The 25414-nt window shown below is 41.2% G+C and overlaps 1 protein-coding gene across 3 annotated transcripts in view; it reads left to right on the plus strand.

The window, feature by feature from the left end:
- The first annotated feature begins 2514 nt into the window (after positions 1 to 2514).
- The window catches only part of KATNAL2 (katanin catalytic subunit A1 like 2), a 65959-nt gene continuing 43059 nt past the window's right edge, over positions 2515 to 25414 (plus strand). Inside the window, exon 1 of one of the 3 annotated variants that reach the window (XM_025997063.2) lies at positions 2515 to 2677. In XM_025997063.2, coding sequence (XP_025852848.1) covers positions 2627 to 2677 — 51 coding nt within the window. In that variant the 5' untranslated portion in view covers positions 2515 to 2626. The remainder of the gene's footprint in view (positions 2678 to 25414) is intronic. The other 2 variants (XM_025997065.2, XR_011996248.1) reach the window with 2 other exon arrangements.

Raw genomic sequence — 25414 nt, forward strand, 5'->3', positions numbered from 1 at the left:
AGAAAGAGCTCCTTCTATATTTTGGATATTAACCTCTCAGAAAGGTGGCTTGCAAATATTTTTCTTCCATTCCATAGGTTGTCTTTCCGTTTTGTTGATAATTTCTTTTGTTGTGAAGAATCTTTCTAGATTGATGTAGTCTAATCTGTTGATTTTTGTTTTTGTTGCTTGTGCTTTGGTGTCATATCCAAAGAAATCATTGCCAAGGCCTATGTTAAGGAGCTTTTCCCTATGTTTCCTTCTAGGAGTTTTATAGTTTCAGGTCTTATATTTAGGTTTTAATCCGTTTCAAGTTAATTTTTGTGAATAGTGTAAGATGGGGGTGCACAACTTCATTCTTGTGCATGTGAATATCTAGTTTTCCCAACACCATTTACTGAAGAGACTGTCTTTCCCCCATTGGCTCACTTGTCAAATATTAGTCAATCAAAACAAATTTCTTAATGTGAGTCTTGGTTAGAAAAGTTTGAAAGCCAGTGGTCATGTGAATGAGATTCTTTAGAAAAAATTACATTAAATTTGGAAATAACACAAAACAGTATAGCATGACCTCCCAATGTCACACTAGAACAATGCTTAGGAGGTCAATCTCTATCCAATTGGACTTTCTGTGATGATGGAAATGTTCTATATGTGTGTTATTCAATTTTTCAGCCACTAGCTACATGTGACAGCTAAATACTAGAGACATGGCTAGTGTGACTGAGGGATTAAAAATTTAACTTTATTTAATTTTAATTAAAACTTGAATGTAAATGGACAAACTAGAGGAATGTATCTATGCCCCTGAGAAAAAATTCCAAAGGCTATGGTTGTATTGCTATGTAGAACATTAACCAGTTTTGTATCTAACCCAGCAGTGTCACTCTGTTTTCTTTAAATGCCTGTGAATATCTAGTACCTCAAAATGCTCTTTAAACCACTTTTACCATTTAACTGCCTCCCTCCCTCAAGGACTTAAGGGAAATCTTTGACATATGTTTGTTTATACAAAGAAATGTTATGTTTTTAATTTTTTGAAAATCCTGTCAACAAAACAGTGTACTAAGTGCAGCGGGAAATGTATGTAAAAATCAGGAATCATTTTCTCTCTGTTTAAACTCTGGGTGGGGTAAGTGTAGTGATTGGAAAGGCTCCATTGAACTGTCCTAGAAAGTGATTTCCTGGGTGAGTCTTAGAGGCAATACAGGCTTTTATTATGCAAATGAGGTCAGAATGATCCTCTAAGGAAAATAAACTGCTCAGGAGCAGTTGAGATTCTTGTATGCTGGGGATGGGGAAGTGGGGGGTTGCCTGGGTTGGGGTGGGAATGACAGGTGAAACTAGACAGGGAGGGTGGCCTCATGGTATAGTGGAAAAGCACACTGGCTTCAGTAAGGAGACCTAGTTTTGCTTCCTAACTTTATCTTGTTGGATAACTTAGAATTGGCTATTTGGCTCATTGGGCCCATTTTCACAACCATAAATTGGGAGTGTTAGTAACTTTTCCATGGGGTGTTAGGATTAAATTAGCTAACCACACAAATCATATAGTGCGTTGTCTGGTGCTACAGATGTTTTAATAAATTATAGTTACTATTTCTAAGTTTCAAATGGCGCTACATTTAAATAAGGTAAAGGTGTAAAATAACGTATAATTGGCTCTCCTAATTAGGAAGTTATTGAAGACTCTAGTAAGAATAGCTTCAAAGGAGGAGGGGCGGAATGTATTGAGAAACAGGTGGGAGGTGAGGGAGTGAAGAAGAGGACAGCCAGTCCTTTCAAAAATCTTGAAGTAAATGGGAGAGAGGTGATTCAACTCAGCAATTTCAAGACGAGAGGTATCGTGTTCTTGTTTTTAGATTGAGCAAACTGGAATATTTTTGTATCCTAAGGTAGAGAATGGAAGAAGCAGCCTGAAGATAACGAGGAGGGGATGGTTCAGAGTAGGATTAACAGCAGAAACAGAAAGACTGTGAAGACACAAAGTAGTTAACACAAGAACATGGAGCAGAGGAAAGTGTAAAGTCCATGTCTGTCCGCTTCTAAGGAGCATAGGTCTGAGGTGGAGGGAGTCAAGGAGAAGGGATAGGCTGATGCACACTCTGCACCCCAGAAAGCCTCCGACACCCAAAGTCCACAGCAGATTTTTCCCGTCTAAAAGGACCACTTGCCGACATTTCGAAGTTCTTTCCGCACCTTTGCCTTAATTCAGAGGGAGAAGGGGGCCTAGAAAAGACGGGATGTCAAAGTGTACTCTTGGGCACGCAAGCGTTGGGTCACAAAGGCCCGAACAGCTGCCGAAACCAAGGGCAGATACTGTGGTACAGAAACTGGGTAACTCGCCTTTTCGAGACAACTCAGCGAACCTAGACAGTTTCAAAGCCCGCCCCAAGCCTTGTCAATCACTCCTCCTCCCTCTCTTGATTGGTCAACGCTCCGGACCGACCGCGCTTATTTTAATATTGATTGGCATGAGAAAGAATCCATTTGTGCCCCGCGATTGGCCGAGCTGTTTCGGCTCCAGCCAATCGTGAAAGGGGGCGGGCTGGTTAAGCGTCAGGTTTCCCCAAGCCGCTTCCTCCGGGAGTAGCGGTCCAGCGAGCGACGGGCCCTTTTCACCGCAACGGCCCTAACGCGGAGGCTGATGGAGCTTTCTTACCAGACCCTCAAGGTCACGCACCAGGCACGGGAAGCGGTAAGGAAAGCAAAATACAAAAAAAGAACTGTACCAGCAGCGCCTCCCTCCTGTTGCGGCGGCCCGGTTTGCTTGTCTCCGGTTGCTATGGCGACAGAGGGATTCCTGCCCCGCCCTCTCCCAGCCGAGTGGCGCAGGCGCAGGGAGGGATCTTATTCCGTAATCCCCACTGGTCCAGTCCGCTGGCTGGGCTCGAGCCTGTGATGGGGATAGGATGGGTCTGGGACCCAGGCGGGGTTGGGTTTGAGGAAAGGGACTGCAGTTTGTGATTTAGGGAACGGTGTGGTATTTGTTAGACCCGCTGTCTTGATGGGTGAGCAGGTGTGGTCAAAATGAAGCTTGTTGAAAGGCAGGGCAGCTCTGACCCGGGGGTTGGGACCCTGATTCTCCACTTACCAGGCTACTTACCAAGAACTTAGGTATTTAATTCCCCTCTCGGGCCTCCAGTTCTTGGGCTGTAATCCTCTTCTCACGGAGATTACTTGAACTTTACAGCACATACAGGGGTTTCTGTTGTATCATCTGCTAACTGGCCAGCTGTACTTTCCACAATACTGCACATGAATTGAGGACATACTCAGTGCCAGGCATTGGGGAAATAAAAACAATGCTTTGAGAGGAGGGGGGATAAATACAAGTAAAGTGAAAAAAATACTGATACCTCTGGAGATTCTGATTTACTGATTTTGGGTGGATTCTGTGCATCGACTTTTTTTTTTTTTAAGCCCAGCAGTGTGATTACAGTGTATAGCCAAGGTTATGAACCGCTGCCCTAGTGTCTCCCACCTCAGAGATAACTAATAATACGGAAGAAGATAGAACCCTCTAGTTGGCCTTACATTCCCCTCTACCTACCAACCACTTTCTATTTCTCTCCAGCTTCTGGAAAGGGTTGGTGTTGCTACTGTCTTATGTCTGGATTGTCCTCAAGCTCATTTCAATCTAACCCAAATTACCTGCATCAGAGCCTTTTGCGTTGGCTTTTAATAAAGCAGATTCCTGGACCTCACCATGACTTCCTTACTGAATCAGAAACAATCTGGGATGGAGTCTTGAAAAGTCCATTATAAACACACACACAGGTTTGAAAACCACTGCCCTAAATGGTCCCATACATTTTCATGATATCCAGTGCCATCTATATGCCAACAACCCCTACCCCCTAAACTGATTCTAGAATGGATTTCTTTGCTGGGTCCCAAGACCACATGGTATTCTAGAAGATGGAATACAGAGAGGACAATGAATCAACTGATTACCTGACAAATCTGGTGGGGTATCTCAAGTATCTGCATCTTAATTTGTTCAATAGCTTACTTTTTGCTTCCCTTCTAAAACCTGTACCTGTACCGTTCCCAGTCTTCCTCCACCTAGGAATGTGAAACCACCATCTGCCAGTTGCTCAAAAGAGAGTTCTGGGAGTCATCCTTAGATCCTTCCTCCTAGTCCCTTCTTTCCGTCCTCTACATAAGGAAGACATCAGCATTCTTACTGATTCTATTTCTATAATAGGTCATTAATCATCCCTATCTCCACAGCCAAGATTCTGATCCAAGCCACCATAATCTCTTACCTATACCACTGCAATAGCCTCCTAACTATTCTTCCTGTTGGATTTTACCTCCCTCTAGTCCATTCTTCATCCAATGATCTTAAAATTGTGTCACTCCCTGATTGGCATCCTTTTATGGGCTTTTCATTACACTTAGGATAAAACCTCCAAACCATGTGACCTACAGAGCACTGCAATGATGTGGCCCAGCTTCCATGTCTGGTCTCTTCCTTACCACTTTCTGCTTTGCCTCCCACTGATCCAGGCACATTCTCTTTAATCTTACATGTTTCTGAACTCCACATACTCTGTACCATACAAGTTAGTATTTAATTGTGATTTATATTTATTTTTTAAGATTTATTCAACAATTTTAGGAGAAGGGCAGAGGGAAGAGAGAGAGTATCCTGAAGCATACTCACTACTACAAAGCTATACTCATCAAAACAGTATGGAACTGGCATAAAAACAGACACATAGATCAATGGAACAGAATAAAAAACTCAGATATGGACCCACAACTATATGCTCAACTAATCTTTGAGAAAGCAGGAAGAAATATATAATGGATAACAGAGCTTTTCTTTAACAGATGGTTTTGGGAAAGATGAACAGCCACATGCAGAAGAATAAAGTGAAACTGGACCACTTTCTTATACCACACTCAAAAATAAATTCCAAATGGATGAAAGACCAAATATGAGACAGGAAACCATCACAATCCTAGAGGAGAACACAGGCAGCAACCTTTTTTGACCTTGGCTATACCAACTTCTTAATAGACACGTCTCTGGAGACAAGGGAAACAAAAGTAAAAATGAACTACTAGGGCTTCATCAAGAGAAACAGCTTCTGTACAGCTAACAAAACAATAAAAAAACTAACGAGCAAAGGGTTTATCAATCTTAATAATTCTTTCAAAGAACCAGCTCCTAGTTTTGCTGATCTGTTCTGTTGTTTTTTTTATTTCTGTATCATCAATTTGTGCTCTAATCTTTATGATTTCTCTTACTCCTCCTGGATTTAGGCTTTATTTGCTGTTCTTTTTCCAGCTCCTTTAGGTGTATGGGTAGATTGTGCATTTGAGACTTTTTGTTTCACAACCAACACCAAAGTCATAAATTTTTAAAACTTATTTATTTTTGAAAGATTTTATTTATTTATTCATGGGAGACAGAGAATGAGGCAGAGACACTGGCAGAGGGAGAAGCAGGCTCCCTGCAGGGAGCCCGATGCGGGACTCGGTCTCAGACCAGGATCACTTCCTGAGCTGAAGGCAGACGCCCAACCGCTGAGCCACCCAGGTGTCCCAAGAAATACATTTATATGAGAATATTATAAGCAATGATATGCCAAAAAATTAGGCAAATCTGGAAGAAACGGATGCATTCCTGGAAACATAAACTACCAAAACTGAAACAGGAAGAAATAGAAAACCTGAACAGACCCATAACCAGCAAAGATATTGAAGCAGTAATAAAAAATCTCCCAACAAATTAGAGTCCAGGGTGAGATGGCTTCCCAGTGGAATTCTACCAAACATTTAAAGTAAAATTAATACCTATTCTTCTAAAGCTGTTTCAAAAAATAGAAATGGAAGGAAAATGTGCAAACTCATTCTGTGATGCCAGCATTATCTTGATCCCAAAACCAATAAAAAATATCCCACTAAAAAGGAGAATTATAGATCAATATCCCTCATGAATACAGATGCAAAAATTCTCACCAAGATACTAGTTAATAGGATCCAACAGTGCATTAAAAGGATTATTCACCATGACCAAGTGGGATTTATTCCATGGCTACAAAGGTGGTTCAGTACCCACAAATCAATCAGTGTGATACAGCACCATAAAATAAAGGACAAGAACCACATGATTCTCTCAATAGATGCAGAGAAAGCATTTGACAATATACAGCATCCTTTCTTGATAAAAACACCATATGTTAATGAAATTGAATTTAAATAAAACCATTCCATGCTCAGGGACTGGAACCAGAAAAGACTCTGAATAGCTAAAGAAATGTTGAAAAAGAAAATCAAAGCTGGTGGCATCACAATTCCAAACTTCAAGCTGTATTACAGAGATGTAATCATCAAAACAATATGGTACTGGGGCACCTGGGTGGCTCAGTGGTTGAGTGTCTGCCTTTGGCTCAGGTCGTGATCCTGGGGTCTTGGGATCGAGTCCCACATCGGGCTCCCAGCTGGGAGCCTGCTCCCTCCTCTGCATATGTCTCTCTTTCTGTGTCTCTCATGATTAAAAAAACAAAAAACAAAACAAAACAAAACAAAAAAAACAAGTTCTTTAAAAACAAACAAAAAAACCCCAGTATGTTACTGACCCCAAAACAGACACATAGATCAATGGAACAGAATAGAGAACCCAGAAATGGACCCTCAATTAATCTTCGATAAGGCAGGAAAGACTATCCAATGGAAAAAAGAGTCTCTTCAACAAATGGTGTTGGGAAAATTGGGTAGTCCCATACGGAAGAATGAAACTGGACCATTTCCTCACACCATACACAAAAATAGACTCAAAATGGATGAAAGACTAAATATGAGACAGTAATACATCAAAGGCAAGGGAAACAAAAGCAAAAATGAACTATTGGGACTTCAAGATAAAAAACTTTTGCACAGCAAAACAGTCGACAAAATTAAAAGACAACCTACAGGATGGGAGAAGATATTTGCAAATGTCTTATCAGATAAATGACTAGTATCCAAAATCTTTAAATAACCTATCAAACTCAACACCCAAAAGCAAATATTCCAGTCAAGAAATGGGCAGAAGACATGAACAGATATTTCTCCCTAAAGAAGACATACAAATGACCAATAAACACATGAAAAAATGCTCAACTTATCAGTCCGTACAGGGAAATACAACTCAAAACCACAGTGAGATATCACCTCACGCCAATCAAAATGGCTAAAATTAACAACTCAGTAAACAACTGATGTTGGCAAGGATGTGAAGAAAGGGGAGCCTTTATGCACTGTTGGTGGGACTGCAAGCTGGTGCAGCTATTCTGGAAAACAGTATGGAGTTTCCTCAAAAAGTTAAAAATAGAGCTTCCCCAAGGCCCAGCAATTGCACTACTAGGTATTTATCCAAAGGATACAAACATAGTGATTCAAAGGGGCACATGCACCCCAATGTTTATAGCAGCAATGTCCACAATAGCCAAATTTGGAAAGAGCCCAGATGCCCACCAACAGATGAATGGATAAAGATGTGGTACACACACACACACACACACATACACACAGGTGTATTACTCAGCGATAAAAAAGAATGAAATCTTGCCATTTGCAACGACGTGCATGGAACTAGAGGGTATTATGCTAAGCAAAATAAGTCAGTCAGAGAAAGACAAATACCATATGATTTCACTGATGTGGAATTTAGGAAACAAAACAGATGAACACAGCGGATGGGAAGGAAAAATAAAATTAGATAAAAACAGGAAGGGACACAAACCATAAGAGACTTTTAAAAAAGATTTTATTTATTTATTTGAGAGAGAGAAAGCACAAGCAGAAGGAGGGGCAGAGGGAGGGGGAGAAGCAGACCCCTCACTGAGCAGGGAGCCCAATGTGGGACTCGGTCTCAAGACCCTGAGATCATGACCTGAGCTGAAGGCAGATGCTTAACCAACTGAGACACCCAGGCACCCCAAGAGACTCTAACTATAGGAAACAAACTGGGTTTGTTGAAGGGGAGATGGGTGGAGGGACGGGGTAATTGGGTGATGGGCATTAAGGAGGGCACTTGATGTAATAAGCATTGGGTGTTATATGTAAGTGATGAATCACTAAATTCTACCTCTGAAACTAGTAATACATTATATGTTAATTAAGTTGAATTTAAATAAAAAAATTTAAAAAAGAAGAAAGGAGAGGGAAACCTTGAACAAAAATAAAAATAAAACAACAACAAAAACCTCAAAATAAATGTAGTATCTGATTAAAATAAGACTTTTTCCAATTTGTAGACTTCTGTGACTTTCTTTTTTTCAACTTGAATTTAAGATCCTCTTAAATGTGCTAAGGGCAAGGAAGCTCTGAGGAACAATTGCTTTAGTGTTTTTAATTTGACCATACAATTCAAAACAAGTAAACAGTAATTGGTATCAATGCACAAGAATGCTCTCTGGAATGCTATAATTGATCCACACATTCATGTGTACACACAGAATAATCCTGGAACAAAGTTAATTTTATTTATTTTCATATGTCATTATATATACTTTTCAGAAGTTGTGACTTTGCCTCTGTGAGACTTTTATATTAAAAAAATACCTGCTATAAGTGTTAGCTAATTAATGAGGTGGTTGACTAGGTTTTTAAACGAGTGTTGTTAAATGCCTTAGCTTTTATTAATTGCACAGGCCCCTAAAAAAAAAGAGTAATTGAAAATTTAATTACATCAATGTTTTTCTTGAAAGAACTGAGGCTTATTAAACTTTAAATGTTCAAACATTTAAGCATCTATTGAAATACCAATAGCAATAAACAATGTGCAGTTCTAAATACTAATTAAACAAACTCTAAATCACCATAAAGCAAAGCTGAATTTTAAGTAACTTTTATATTTTAAGTGCTCTTCTCTGCTCTTGCATAAAGAAGATTAACCACTTCACTACTGACCACTGCAGCAGCCTTGCAGGCATCTCCTAAGATGCTGTGGCAACTGTGGGATGTGGACCAAGAAAGGGAGACTAATCATTCAACCTGGAACATTTTGCTAATGTCACACTGCTACTCTTTGGAGACTTGTTTTTGCACCTTATTTCTCTTTTAACCACTAGAAGATAATATGAAAGTATACAGATATGAATTTGTATATTTGATGGTTTGGGTTAAAAATATCCCTCCTTGGGGCAGACCCGGTGGCACAGTGGTTTAGCGCCGCCTGCAGCCCAGGGTGTGATCCTGGAGGCCCCGGATCGATCCCACATCTGGCTCCCTGGGTGGAGCCTGCTTCTCCCTCTGCCTGTGTCTCTGCCTCTCTCTCTCTCTCTGTGTCGCTCATGAACAAATGAATAAAATCTTAAAAAAAATACCCCTTCTTTTGGAAAAATAACATTTTTTAGGTTTTATTTTATTTTATTTTATTTTATTTTATTTTAAGATTTTATTCATTTATTCATGAGAGACACACAGAAAGAGGCAGAGAGACACAGGCAGAGGGAGAAGCAGGCTCCCTGCAGGGAGAGCTGGATGTGGGACTCAATCCCAGGACCCCAGGATCACAACCTCAGCCGAAGGCAGACACTCAACCACTGAGCCACCCAGATGCCCCAGGTTTTATTTTTAAATGTAAAATGTATATATCTCACCACCCAGATGTCTCTCTCTCTCTCTCTCTCTCTCTCTCTCTTCTTCTTCTTCTTCTTCTTCTTAAAGATTTTATTTATTTGAGAGACACAGAGAGCATGTATGTGCATGTGAGAGCAGGAGAAGAGGAAGAGAATCTCAAACAGACTCCTTACTGAGCTTGGAGCCTGATGTGGGGTTTAATCCCATGACCCTGAGATCATGACTTGAGTGTGGACTTAGATGGTTAATAGTGGGAAGAAAGGGGACCAGAGAGGAGTGAGCTGTGCAAACAAATTGTTCCATATTTCTGAGGTTTTGGATGAAAACTGAGCTGTGCATTCATTCATAGAGTGAAAATGTACAAAGCTGGGGAAAAGCCAGTTACCAAGGAATGATAAGCTGAACAACTAGTGGTATTCATATAACCTCCTTATAACATTGAGAGACATTGTAACGCCAAGACCAAGTGGAGAAACGCTGTGGAGCAGCAGAGCACTCTAGAGGTACCAGTAAGGCCGTGCATTAGGAGAAAGCTAAACTAGCCCTAGAGTAAGGCTACTGTAGATCTCTCTCTCTCTCAACAAAGCTTAAAAGGAAGGCTTGGTAGAATCAGACTTACCTGCAAATAACTATCTGCTAAATAAAACTCAACACACTTAAAAAGAAGACAAGAAAATCCAGGCATTCACAAAAACTGGGATCTGATTAAAACACACACACACACACACACACACACACACACACACACACACACACACAAACCACTATCGGTTATTAGAAACAGGAAAAGATAACAAAACCAGGACAAAAATCAGTCAACAGAAATAGATTCTGAAATATGCAGGAGACAGAATTAGCAGACAAGGACTTTAAAAATAGCGATTATAAATATGTTTAAGGATTTAAGGACAAAATAATTCTAAAGAGGAAAAGACCAGAAGATACAAAAAGAATAAAACACAACTCGCAGAGTTGAAGAGGACAATATTTTAATCAGAAAGACTCACTGGAAACTATCTAACCTGCAGCACATGGGAAAAAGTTGAAGAAAAAAAAAATGGACAAAGCCTCAGTGACATGAAGGACAATAGCAAGTAGTCAGACATAGATGCAGTTCATATCCCAGAGCAGAGAGGAAGGGGAGAAAAAAAAAAATACAAAGACATCGTGGCCAAAATTTTCCCACAGATCCAAGAAACTCAAAACCTCCCAAGCAGAATACACACTTGTTGGCTGTGACAAAGCAAGCTGCTGTGTTACAAGGGGCCCTCTGGAGACATGCATGTGGCAAGGAACTGAAGGAAGTGTCCAGCCAACAGCCAACAAGAAACTGAGGCCCACAGTCCTCCAGCTCATGAGGAACTGAACTCTGCCAACAACCATAGGGGCAGAAGGGACATGTTGGGGTGATGATAGAGATATTCTAAATGTGGATTACGGCATTGATTCTGTATGTGCACACATTCCCAGGCCCGGACACTGAAAATGAATGTGTCTGGGCCTGGGAATGAGTACACTGGGCCATGTGTAAATGATGCCTTAATAAAGGTGATTTCAAACATGGCCTAAAAACTCAAACGGTACTTAACAGAAAGATATACAATGGAAAGTAAATGCCTTCTTCCCTACTCGCCACCCACTCTCCGTCTCTGCCTTCTCACCTGTCAGGAACTGTTGTCTGTGTTTATTCTGTATCTATTTAGAAATATATTTGCCTGTCATAAGTGCATATGTATTTAAGTATTTTTTCTTTTCATGGAAGAGATCGTTTTCTTCATTCTGTATTTCTGCCTTACTTTATTACCTGTCTTGTAAGTCTTTTCACAAAGATTTCTGGAGAGCCTGAGTCAGCTACATTAAGTTCCGGAGATACGGTACTGAGAAAAAGACACTGCTTCTACCTGCATGGTGGTTATATTGTAGTAGGGAAGGAAGCTAACAGGTAAACAGAAGCCCAAGGAGAGAAATTGTGAAACAAAGAGCAGCCATAAGTCCAACTTTATTAGGGTATGCCCAACAATTTGCTACGGTGATTTTATCAGTTTATATTGCCCTCGCAATGCATGAGAATCGCCATCGTTCCACATCCTGAGCACTATTTGGTATTATCAATTATTTATCCTTTATTTTATGTCTCCTTGATTACAAATGAGGTCAAGTACCTTTTGGTTTGTGTATTAGCCATTTGGATACCTCATTTTGCAAAGCACCTATTTCTCTTGTGCATCTTTTGGGTTATTTTGTCTTTTTAATTGATTTTTGGGGGAACTCACTATATATTTGCATATTAATTCTTTTAAGTGCTGATATTTGCAGCATGCCAATATGTTCTCTTTTATGAACACAAATTTATATTTTAATAAAGGTCGCTTTATTCATCTTTTCTTCTATAGCTAGTGGGTGTTTTGTATCCTCAGAAAATCTTTCCTATTCCAAAATCATGAAGATGTTCTCTTATAGTCTGACAATCTTACTGTGTCCACATTTAGAACTGTAATCCATTTGAAACTGGTGTGTGCATGCACACACACACACACATCTGTGTGTAAGGTATAAGGTAGGACATACAATTTTTCCAAAGCATTTACCAAAAAGGTGTCCTTTCCCACACTGTTCTTCATCTGTGTATATGCAGAATTGTTTCTGGGCCCTTGAGTCTGTTGCACTGGTCTTGTCTATTTCCTGTGCTAATACCACACTCTCTTAATAACTGTAGTTGCACAATCTTGATACCTGTGAAAGCAAAGACTTGAAGTGCCTGGGTGGCTCGATAGGTTAAGCATCTCCCTTTTGCTCAGGTCATGATCCTAGGGTCCTAGGATTGAGCTCTGCATCTGGCTCCCTGCTCAGTGGGGAGTCTGCTTCTCTCTTTCCTCCCGGGCTCATGCTTTCTGTCGCTATCTCTGTCTCTCTCTCAAATAAATAAATAAAATCTTTAAAAAAAATTAAAAAAAGAAAAGATTTCTAGTGGTTCTTTGTTGTCAAATGGTTACCATTACTGACAATACATGTATTTTAGAAACAACTTGTCAAAATCCACAAGGATTACCAGATTTTGACTTGGATGGAATTGAATCTGAAGATAAACTTGAGGAGAACTGACAAAAAATGAATCTTCTGATCAATGCCTATCCTTTATATTCCAACTTCCTTAATTTTTTTCAGTAGCAATTTAGAGTTTTCTACATAGAGATTTTGCCCATCTTTTATTAGATAGACTTTTAGTTTCTTGATACTATTGTAAATGGTTTTCACATCATTGTAAATGGTTTCTTGTTTTTTAACTTCATCTTGTGTTTATTATTGATATGTAGAGATACAATTGATTTTTGTATACTGATTTGAGCAGCATTGAAAAATTCATTTATTAATTCTAGGATTATTTGTGGATTCTTTTGACTTCTTTATACAGTCATTATCCTTGAATAAAGTCAGAGTTTATTCTTTCCTTTTAATTCTTATGCCATTTGTTTTTCTTGCCTAGTTTTACTGGTTAAGACTTCTGATATAATGTTGAATAGAAGTGGGGATAAGAAGCATTATTGTTCCTGAGGGGGGAGGTACTAGCAATCCAGGACATCTTTTTTTTTTTTTTTTTTTTTTTAATGTAGGCCCCACATCTAGCATGGAGCCCAACAAGGGACCTGAACTCATGACCTTGAGATCGAGACCTGAGCTGAGATCAAGAGTCGGACACTTAATCAGCTGAGCTGCCCAGGAGCCCCTCAATCCAGGAACATTTTAATCCAGTTTCAGGAACTGAGATATTTCTGGATCACATAAAGAATGGGAGATTGAGCTTAGGCAGTTTAACTTCTCCTTTGTCCTTTTTCTTGGGACTGAGCCCTTTACAGGTTTTACCACGGTTTCCTGTTATGCTGGGTCCTGGATTCCTACTTCTGCACCTTTAGCACCTTGAGGTTGTCAAACATACTACTCAGACTTTTAGAAGCAGGCAAAGAACTTGAGGAAAAGTGACTTCAAATGCCTTGGTCAGGTCTGTGCATTACTGAATACATACACATACATACACACACACAGGTATATCTGTAGGGTAAAATTCTATAAGTGAAGCTGCTCTATTAAAGAGTTTTTATGTCTGTATATTTGACATACATGCATCTGTAGAATAAAATTCTCTTGGAAATAAATGAAAACCATCCAAATGAGAACAGAAGCCATTTATTGAGAATTTGCTGTAGCAAGGGACTCAGGTACCATCACTTTCATCTAGCAGAGACTCCAAGGCAAGTCAGGGAGTAGGAAAGCTTTACAGTGAAAAAAAGGGAAGGTTTCAGGTATTTTCTGACTACAGGGTATTGACTTGGGAAAGCTGAAGGCAGGCTAACTAGAAGCAGGGCACCTTCTGGGGCTGATTTGGAGAGCACAGTTGGCTTTTCCTGCTTGGTCCTGATTTGGAAACTACGGGCAAAAATCGGGAGGCTGGCAGGTGTTGATCAAATCTTGATCATTCTGGGCCAGTTACTACAGAGGCTGTGATTTTGTTTCCTGGACTGCTATAGAGTTTGTGGTTTGGTTTTCTGAGATGGTTGCTGCAGAGATTGTGGTTTGGCTTCATGAGCTTATGTGGGTCTGACCACTGTCCATTTATATATTCAGTCTCATCCTAAAACTGATGTGGCTGTACCAAAGAATATATACATTCAACATTTTGCCTAGTAACTTAGTAAAAGTTGTATCAATTTATAGGTCTCCTAGAAATGCATGATAATTTGCTCTGATGCAGCAGGCTGTCCTTTTGAACTTTACTCATCAAATTGGTAAAAATTTGTATCACATTATGCCTTTCATTTGCTTTTGTATAAGATTGGGTATCTTATCGTATATTTATGAGCCATTTGTGTTTCCTTTCCAGTGGACTATCTTTTCCTGTGTTTTGCACATTTTTATAGTAAATTGTTGGTCTTTTTTTCCCATTGATTTATAGGTACTTATGATATATAAAGGAAGTTGGTCTTTTGAATGTTAATAAAAATTGTAGATATCTTTCCCAGATTGTTGTCCTTTGATCTTGTTTTTGATTTCTAAAATTTTTATGTAGCTAAATTTATCACTTTTTTTAATGAATGGTTTCTGGGGTTTCTGTCCAAGAAGGCCTTGTTTTCTCTGAGATTAAAACACACACACACACCAACCATGCCAAGTAGTTTTATTTATTAAGTACAATCTGGGGATACTATTTTTTAACTAAAACGCTGTCTTATTGTTTACAGAGTGGCAACTTGACAAAGTATAACGAATCTTTAAATCCTCAGTGAAACTGAGACTTCTTCACATCCTCAGAATTTGAAAGTATTCTCCAGGCAGGGAGGCTGTTGCACAGATGCCCACAGGCACAACTTCTGAAAAGTACAGGAGTCAAGAGCCCAAAAGTTTCCACAAAGCCCAAGATTCTGGTCTCCTTAGGAAGTCCCATCCCCGAAACTCCACTGCCCGCCTTTTCCTCCCAGCACATTCCATGTCCAGGGCAAGTCCTCAGTTTATCGTTGGGAAGATCTCTTCTTGAAATGTTTTCATCATCTTGGGCATCACTGGGGCAGTTTTTCTTGGCGGGTTTCCCACTGCTGACCACCACGCCCAGTGGGCACTGCCGGAGCTCCGGCAGTCACAGGCCGGCTCCTTGGCGAAGAGTTCAAGCTGTTGTTCTGGCACTGCTGCAAAGAGTGCAGCTGCTCCCTGTGGGGTATGGTGCTGGCTTGATGAGCTGCTGCTCCTTTCAGAATTCTGGCCCCCTCAAACATCAGAAGGGGGCTGGGCCACACGGTTGAGAAGGACCAGCTTTGCCCATCAGCCTTTGGGCTTATTGGCAGGTGCAGCCCCGATATTCATTGTCAGTACGTAGCTGCCGTTCTCGGGCATCCTGAGGCCGCACGTATGTCTCCCATCACGCTTCATGCTCTTCTAGACCCTCTTAGAGTTTTGGTGACAATGAATTTTCTATAATCTATGTTTCTCCAACTAGTACATGATTGTATTTATGCAATATAGCTGATGGGCATAAAGTCTCCAAAATGGGTTCAAGGAGAGAATGTGTGACTCCTTCTACTTCAATGATAGAGGTGTTTTTAAGTACCCAGGTCCACTGTTGGCACAAGATTGTCATTTTGTGGAGATAGGCACACTGGGAACCAGAAGACATTTGCATCTTAGAATTCATTCAGTGTCCAGGAAACCCAGCTGCTTCTGCTCCCTGGGGTGAAGGCAGTGCTTCTTGCTTTGGTTGGAAAGAGGGTGGTCAACCCAAAGCAGAAGTGGTGGGTGACTGGCCTGTACCCCGGGTAGTGGCAGCTCTGGCAACACCAGTGGGGACCTCTTTCAGCTTGGCTGATGGGGCTCCAGACCACTGCAGCTTCTGGACTCGATTTTGTTCACCTTAGGTAACCTCTGGCCCGAGTCCAAGTTTTCACGAGTGCTTTTAGAATCTTTTTTTAAGTCCTTTTTCCCCGAGTGCAGTAGCTGAAGTTTTCACGATCTTTTGCTTCTTCCTCCCCCCGCCCCCTTCCAGGACCAGACATAGTTAAGTTTGCCTCCAAAGGCAAGTTGGGTGGCTCCACATCATCATGCAGATCTTTTTTTTTTTAAATTTTTATTTTAGTCACACAGAGAGAGAGAGAGAGAGAGAGAGAGAGAGAGAGGCAGAGACACAGGCAGAGGGAGAAGCAGGCTCCATGCACTGGGAGCCCGACATGGGATTCGATCCTGGGTCTCCAGGATCGCGCCCTGAGCCAAAGGCAGGCGCCAAACCGCTGCGCCACCCAGAGATCCCTCATCATGCAGATCTGCCTCCGCTTCATGGAGGGAGCCCACTGACTTTCTATCCACATTAGAAGTTTTAATTTTCCCTTCCTGAGTCCTTGGGTTGTTGGAACTTTTCTCTTTCACCTTGGGCAACAGACCTCCTGCCTACTTTCCTAACGTCTAAGCCGTCTAGACTTTGCTTGTTTTTGTCTGATTTGGTTTTCTGGAGCCATGCACTTTTCTTTTTTAAGGAATCTGAAGCAACCTCTCATGGAGGTGAAAACTTAAGGATGCAGTGATCTTCTTTCTTTCTTTCTTGACATCCCTGCAGAGGGCATTTCTTCTTTGTGTTATCTCAGGATGGAGGTTTTGGGCTTTCCTCCCTGGTGTGACTTCTGGGTGACCAAAGCACTGGACTTCTCCCATCTTTCGTACCCATTAGGAGTTTGTCCTTTTGGAAAGATTGATGCCCCTTCCCCTTGGAGCCACCAAGGTGTTGTTCTTGCCTGGGGCAACCCCTCCACCCCCCCTTTTCCCGAGGGGCATCAGAGTGGTTTTCTCTAGGCCTCTGGCATGCAACGTGGGCCTGCACGGGGCATCTGTGCAAATCCCCAGACAGTTCCTGGGACTCGCAGATGACGGAGGGGACCTCTTGGAACCAGAAGGTTCCTGCTTTGAGGACTACACTGGAGCAACGCTGTGGCTCTTCCTTGTTTCCTCTCACACGGCTTTGGGACACTGTGTGGGGCCTGTGGAGCTTGGAGGCTTTTCTGCATTATTCTTCTGTCTGTGCTCAGGACAGTCTGATGGGCTGCTGGAGGCTTTGCAGGGTTGAGGGAAGTTTCCCTCCATTCTGGCCTCATGAATAGTGGTTCCAGGGCACTTTGGGGAATCCTCAAAGTAGGGCTCAGGGTCTGATCCACGGGATCTAATCCACGGGAGTCAACTTCTCCTGGATCACAGCCCTGTCCGGGCTGAGGATGTGCTAGTGTCTGTGCAGGCAAGTCCTGCTGCCCTGGGCCAGGTGGATGGTCTCAGTCTCTTCAAATCTTGCTGCAGCTTCCGTAGGTGGAGGCTGGTGGCTGGGCACCTCCACAGATCCAGCATGAGTGGGTGCCCTGACCTCACCACCACCGCCCGAGCCCAGCTTGCATTGTGCCTCCTGCCTCGGGTGGGCCTGGCACCGGACCGGTGCACTCAGGGGAGCTGGGTCTGCGGCCTGGGTGCTCCCGGCAACGTGGCTTCTGGTCCTCGGGGTGTGGACCCACTGCAGCATGCAGCCCTGGAGGAAGGAGGCAGTCTGACCAGATCCTAGCCCCAGAAGTATTCCACCCACCCTCTGCTGGGGGGCTGTGAGCAGCACTGCCTCAATGAACAGAACTCCTGTGGGTGGTTCCTGGGCCTCCCCACCCTGCCTGGGTCCTGACAATCATCAGTGACCAACCTAGTGCCTTGTGCCTGCTGTTGACTATCTTAATTGTAACCTCGACTTAACCCAACAAAATGAGTTGTAGTCCCCGTTTTATGGCTGAGCAAACTGAGACTTACAGAGATTAAATTAACTTGCATGAGGTCACATAACAGAGAGAAGCTGTAATCTGAATCTAAGTAGCTTAGGTCTAAGGTGGAAGAATTGAGGCCTAGAGACAGGAAAGATTAGTCTAAATTTGAACACTTTAGCCCCGTGAAGATGGTAACAGTTCCTACATCTGGCTTGCCCCCAAAGCAGTGTATGACATTCAAATACATTCTTGAATGAATGAATACCATTTGCTCTGACCACCTGAACATCCACAATAGGGCCTGAGTCATGTCAGCCTGAGTACCAGCCCCCCTCCCCAGCCCAATTATCCTTGGAGGCACTTGCCCTTCTCTTAGAAGGACTGCATTTTATTATTACTATTATTACCACTAAAAACAATCACTTAATAGTCTTAACTTAAAATGGCAGCATCGATTACAGCTCCTTTGATTAGGTCAGACCTGATTAGGTGCTAGTTAGATCTCCAGGAATGCATCTGGACAGACCTCTTGCCCAAATCAGGAGAGTTCCATCATTGTTCTTCCTTCATTTTTTTATATTTAAATTTTTAAATTTAAATTCTATAAGTATTTCTATACTATAAGTATATTATATTTCTATAAGTATACATTGTGAGGTATTATTCAACTTTTCCCTCAATTCTTTCCAGTTGTCTAAACATTATTTAATTTATATAGTAGCCTATATTTTCCCCATTATTCTAGGTTTGAAGAATATCCCAAGTCTCAGAATTTCTTAGATTTAAGAATTCCTGACAGTTATTATTGTTTTTGATATTCTCAGTAGTATCAGTGGGCAGTCCTTTTTTTTTTTTTAATGGGCAGTCCTAATATCACATGATTACTTCCTTAATCATAAATCAAGTTTAAAGAAATGATAGGTAACAAAGGGAATAAGTAAAATAAAAAACACCACATTCCCACAACCCAGAAACACTATGGTGTTAACCAAAATATATGGGCAGACACTCTTCCAGAACCTTTTCTATGTGTGTATATACAGATATACGCACACATGCATATTTTTTATTAAAATGAAGTCATATTAAGTACTGTTCTTTAGCCAACTGGTTCTCTCTAACCAGGATCATGCATTGTATCTGGCTGTTGTATCCACATGTCTCTCTGACTCAGCACAGCTTCCCCTATCCCCACCTTCTCTATTTTTTTATTTTTATTTTTAACGACACCAAGTTGTTTAAGAAACCATCAGAATTGTTCTCCAGAATACCTCCCCTTCTAGATTTGTCTGATTGCTTCCTTGAGGTCTCACCTGCTACTCTTTCTCTGGTGAATGAGGAGCTGGTTCTAAAGGCTTGCTGGATTTCAGTTAAGTCCTTTGATTTACCTCATAGGCGATACCACAAACTTCACCTTGTGCACATCAGGGGACTGATAACATGTATGACAGCAGCCTCATCTCCCTATGATGCACCTCTGCTATAAACAGAAAGTAACCGGCATAAGCATGAGCTTTTGAAAAGAACACAAATATCATAATTCCATAATCTAGATCAGTGTTGAATAACAATGGCATGGTATGGAAAATCTCCTGTGTCAGTAGACTTTATACTTCTCTGAAATCCCAAGTTCCATAACCGGTTCAGGATTAACAACAAATGCCTCCTCTCATGGAACAGTATTCCTGAGCATAGCTCACCAGCTCTGACTTTTTTTTGTTAAGATTTTATTTATTTATTCAGGAGAGACACACAGAGAGAGGCAGAGACATAGGCAGAGGGAGAAGCAGGCTCCCTGTGGGGAGCTTGATGTGGGACTCGATCCCAGGACCCCAGGATCATGACCTGAGCCCAAAGCAGATGCTCAACCGCTGAGCCACTCAGGTGCCCCTGACCAGTTCTGACTTTATATTAAATACAATGAGCGCCTTTCCTGGATCTGTAGCCACTTTTTTGGTAGTTCTAGTGCTTTGTCAAGTTGTACAGCATTTGAAACTTAGGAAGTTTCCTGGTAGAACCAGGAGGTAATCAGGAAACAAACAAAAAAACAAATTAGAACTGATGGGTATATATTCAAGCTTTTAAGTGAATATTAGATGCAGGGACTGTAAAATAGAACTATAATAAAAACATTTGAGAGAAGAAATGTGTCCTTTTTAACTGTTTGTTTTTGAGATGGAAAGCTTAATGCAAAATTTGGATCTTATTACAGAAATTGAAACGAGCTCATGCAAATTAATCTCCATTGCACCCGTAAAAAAGAAATTAAAAGCGCTAATGTTGCATGTGGTGTATATACAGTAACATTTCCTAAATATCTTCTGGGTGTAAAACTAGGGATGATATTCAATGCTTCCTTTTCCTCAGGCTACAGTATCATAGGATTCAATTTTGAATTTGATAATGGAGGCATTTTTGTTGCACAATTGCCCACAAAGGAAATGAAGAAGAAAACAGCCAGATCATTGAAGCAGAGACAAATGAGATACTGCAGTTAGATGTTCACTTCTGGACCTCCTTTCTTTGGTAGACAGAAATTAATTGAGCATCTAATTGTGTCCATTTCAGGGGCACACCATCCTTTACAGTTTAAATTGACCGTATGTTGGTGGCCCATTCTTAGTTTTTTCATTGAGAAGACAACTCTCTATGCTAATTTGAATGGCATGAGTGTAAAGACGTTCCAGTAAACTTTACACCCTTAATTAACAAATTCATGAGACCACATTCTGTGTTTCAAGTAAAGAGCACATCTTAAATATTTAGCATGAATTATTTGAGTAGTATATTCTTACTTCTTATTTCTATTCTTACTAAATTCTGAATTCGCATCAAAGTCGTTTCAAAGAAAGAGCTGAAGTATTATTTTAAGGCCCAGAGCTCCCAAGTACAAGCTGTTTTGCCATGTGCTTGATACAGAATTCTAAATCACTAAACCAATGGGTGGCCCTCAATCCCCATTGCCTGTCATAGACACCAGGACTATTTGCCAAACTTTGTGATTCCAGCCAAAACCCCCCAGAAATACTGTTCACTGGAGTTGGGAGAGCTACCATTTTCTAGGAATGTAGTCAGACCCCTGGACAAGCCTCTCTGATAGGTTATTTATATTCTTTGAAGAATATGGTCAACTTTTCCCAGATCAGCCTAAGGATCCAGAGGTGCCTCCCCCACCAAGAATGAGAGCTTGGCCTTCTCTTCATGCTGCTCTACAGTGAGTTCACCCGGTTGGCTTTGGGTGACTTTGTATGGATCTTTCCCTCCCAGTGAAGGAGAACATTGCCCTGCGCCCCATACCTCCCGAGGATGGAGCAGGAAACCTGATGTCAGAGTGGCTCTTTGCCAAGGTGGTGGATGTAATTCCTTGACCTAGAGATTTTCCGATCTGTGAACAGCTGAACTCAAGTTGAGGTTTTGTTTGCTTTTTACTTGCCAACATTAAATTTAAACGATTCAAAAGTATACGGATTGACACTTATGTTGCTATGGCCCTGACCCTTTCCTCTACCCAGAGGTAATTACATATATGGGTTTTTACTCCTTACTTTTTCTGAGTGAAAGATTGTGGACATGTATTTCTGTGGCTTTCCACTTCATAATATGTCTTAGAATTAGTTAGATCTATATATGCTGAAATAGAAAGATTTTCAAGACATATTTTTAAGTGGAGGGGAAAAAAAAGCAAAAGCAAGATGCCCAACAGTATAAACAAAATGATTCCACTTTTGTAAATTCTAAAAGAGTTGTGCATACATATGTTGATATATTCGTAATCCCTTTCTGAACTATTACATGAAAAATTAAAAATAGTGGATAGAATGAAGAGTCTTTTAAAACTGTACTATTTGAAGTTATTCTTTGTCAAATTTAATTCAAGCTTGTGTTTTAAACTTTCTTTCCCTGAGTAGCACAATATTTGTGGGGGGGGGGGCAGTGAATGAATGGAGAGAAAATGCGATGTCTTCAGAATCTTTCCTCGTCAGTGTATATAGAGATCCACCTCATTCTTCTTACTGGTGCATTGCTTTCCACAGTGAGCTTGTGCCGTGACTTATTTAACCACTAATGGACATTTATAGCCTATTTCTACTTTTTTTAAAATACAAATAATGCTGTATTAAACATCCTTGAACATTAATCATTGTGCATACATGGACTATTTCTATAACATAGTATAATTGATCTTCTATAGTGTAAGTTGCTGAGAGTGGAATTGCTGGGTCACACAAGTGATATTGATAGATTTTGCCAGTTTGCCCTATAAAAGGGTTGTACTAGTTTACATTTCCACCAGTTATATCGGAGTGCCTATTCTTTCACACCTTGCCAGGCCTGGCTATTATCTGGATAACACTTTCAAAATTTCTGCATTTAAAGAAATTTGGGATTCTTACTGAAAACAGCTTATTTTTGTCCATTGAACTGAAGAATTATTAATAATACTCAAGGTGGTCTCTTCAACTTTTATGTGCTTGGCCAATGATGACAAAACCAGAAAGAAAAGGTATACAGTAAAGGGAAATGAAAGCCCTCTAGGGGTTTTGCATCTCCTCCTCTGTCTGGCACAAGTCGCTTTGCTCACGCCTACTGAGCTCGCTTGCTCTGGCTAAGTCATCAGAGCACTTAAAGGCACGCCTCTGGCAGTCCCCCTGGCCTGTGGGACCAGGCTCTGCATCAGGGTGGTGGGCCGGCTCTCACAGTGCTGTGGGTGATCCACAGCTCTTCCTTCCCACCCTTTCCATTTTGAGTCACTCCAAAATGTTGCATGAAATGACTTCTACTTTCAGTCAGATCATTTGTTCATGTATCAGGGTACAAAAGTGACTCAAATTACTTATATTCATTTTAGCCTTCTTTTCTCTACCTCTCCCCATTTGTTTTTGGCATTTTAAAACAGCCTGATTCAAGATATAATTCACATACCATGCAACTCACCCCAAGTCTTTTTACAGAGATACACAACCTTCACCACTTTTTCAGAACCTCAGAACATTTTCACTACCCCCCAAAAGAAACTCTGTACCCCTTAACTGTTACCTGTTGCCAGTCTTCCATCCTCCCCTGCCCTCCCATCTCCTTTCCTTCTTTTTCTTTTCTCTGAACTCTATACCCAGTGTGAGGCTTGAACTCACAACCCTGAGATCAAGAGTCGCACGCTCCACCCACTGAACCAGCCAGGTGCCCCTCTCCCATCCCCTTTTAAAACCATCTCTCCCAAGATCTTTTTTCTGTGCCCCTAGTAAGTTTTCTGGCTCTTCCCAGACCCCCATCTTTAGGAAATTCAGAGCTATCAGCCAAACCCAGTTCAGGGTATACAGTCCTCAGGACCAAAGTAAAACGCTCCCTACCTAATTCTTCTCAGCATCCTACTCAGAACATGTATACCTGAGCATGTTTAGAGTAAGAAGAAGCGCCTGCTTCCAGAGTGAAGGATGGAGAGACTCTGAAATGCATGAACAAAGCAACTAACAGCTGTTGAGCACTCACTGATCACTGACCCTGCTATGGGCACAGCACCCCACAGTTTGCAAAACACTGTCCAGTTAGAAACAGCACTAGTCAGTGTCCAGTGAAGTCCTTCTGAGAACAGACATGGCTTTTATGGCTTTTTAATTCAAATCCTTTTGTTCTGGAAGATCTCTATGTACAAATGAAATGGATCAGCTTCATTCACAGCCAGACTGTAACCATTGAGAAATTTAAAAAGCATGATCTCTGATGAAGCACACCACTCCTGGTGCAGCAGACAGACTAATTTTTTGAAAGAAGGCCAGACAGTAATTGCTTTGAAATGGCCACTAAAATGGTGGGATTTTAGATTTGAGGGGTTGTAAGAGACAGTATTCACGTGTTACTGTGTAACGTCAGCTAAGAAAGACTATCTGGTAACCACCATTGTTTGATTCTAGCAAATTTGGCACGCAGTTTTTAGCAAGTTAAAATAGTAGCTTCTCTCTGGTCTGTGGCTAATGTGCAGGGGTGGGAGTGGAGATTGATGAGGAGGGGGTGAATGCAGGGATATGACTGGGGGGGGGGTGCTTCTGATCTCAACTCTGCAGGCTTTTGAGCGAATGCCTTAGTTTATGTGGATCTCAGGTTCCTGAGACTCAATGATCTCCCAGTACCTTCTAGACTCTTAAAATTTTTAGTCAAAACCCCAAGTGTGAACTTGAGAATTTGTATAGTTAGAAACGTAACCTATCAATTTTATTACTGCATATTTAACAAGTGGTTATATTTTTATTTTGGGAACTTGATCTGGACTGAATTTTTTGATGATTATCATCACGTGCCAACAAATAATTTGGAACTAATCTGGATTTCATAAGGTGCTTCCCCTCCTAATACACTAGATGGCACTACAGGCAAGGCAAATCAAATTATAGAAGGGGGGAGGAGGGTAGGTTTTGACTACCAAAGTCAAAGTTACTAACTATGGTAAATTCGAAAGGTTTCAGTCTTTATTAAAAGTTCTGTGTCAACATCTTCGGAAGGATGAGCGAACATTGCCAGTGTTGAATGTCATTTTGTGTAGTGGCTTCAAAGCTACTGTTACTGTGACCAGCTGTGAGACATTGTAGATTGGGATCCAATGCCTATACACACATGGTAAGGCAACAGGAGTTCCACAGAACAATCCTAAGCCTTCTTTCCTGTCACATATTCTGAGACAACTCTATTGCGTTAAAGGGAAGGAAGCCTCGGGGGAATGGGAATGGGGGGCAGGGGGGTGTCAGTGACTCAGTACCTATCTATTTAATGGTGAGGAATATGATATGAGGGGCCTTTATTTTATATATTTTTTAAGATTTTATTTATTCATGAAAGAGAGAGAGAGAGAGGCGGAGACATAGGCAGAGGGAGAAGCAGGCTCCATTCAGGGAGCCCAATGGGGGACTCGATCCCGGTCTCCAGGATCACGACCTGAGCCGAAGGCTTATGCTTAACCGCTGAGCCACCCAGGAATCCCTATGAGGGGCCTCGAGAGGTGTGCTGCTGTTTGAAAATTAGCAATAAGTATGCACAAAAGTAACCAAGCTAAAAAATATATATATATATGAGGCAATTATTCATTCCAAAGAAAATTTACGGAAATGGAAAAGAACTTTCTGACTCAGCAGTGAACATTGTTTACATGGTTACAATAATATAATCACTGAATATTGATATAAGTGTAAGGGGAGGGGAAGGTGGGATGATGGATGACAGCTTAGTTCTCCTCTACCTTAACAGGACGTGACTAGTTAATACCTAATGTTCACATATCATTGAGCACTGGTATATTTAGAAATATGGAGGTGACTATCAGAAGAAACAACAAGTGTAGTGAAGGTTATTGCCTCTAGGGAGTGAGTAGGGGGATGGGGTAGCCAAGGGGGCAGAGAACTATTGTTTTTTCTTTAAAAATGTATAGTGCTATTATTCAACCTTAAAAAGGAACCAAATTTGGACACATATTGCAACACGATGAACCCTGATGACATGCTCAGTGAAATAAACTAGACACCAAAGGACAAATACTACTATGAGTCTCCTTCCATGGGGTACCTAGTGGAGGCAAAGTCATAGAGATAGAAAGTAAAAGGGTGAAG

The sequence above is a fragment of the Vulpes vulpes genome, chromosome 13 (assembly GCF_048418805.1).
Source record: "Vulpes vulpes isolate BD-2025 chromosome 13, VulVul3, whole genome shotgun sequence".
NCBI lineage: Eukaryota > Metazoa > Chordata > Mammalia > Carnivora > Canidae > Vulpes > Vulpes vulpes.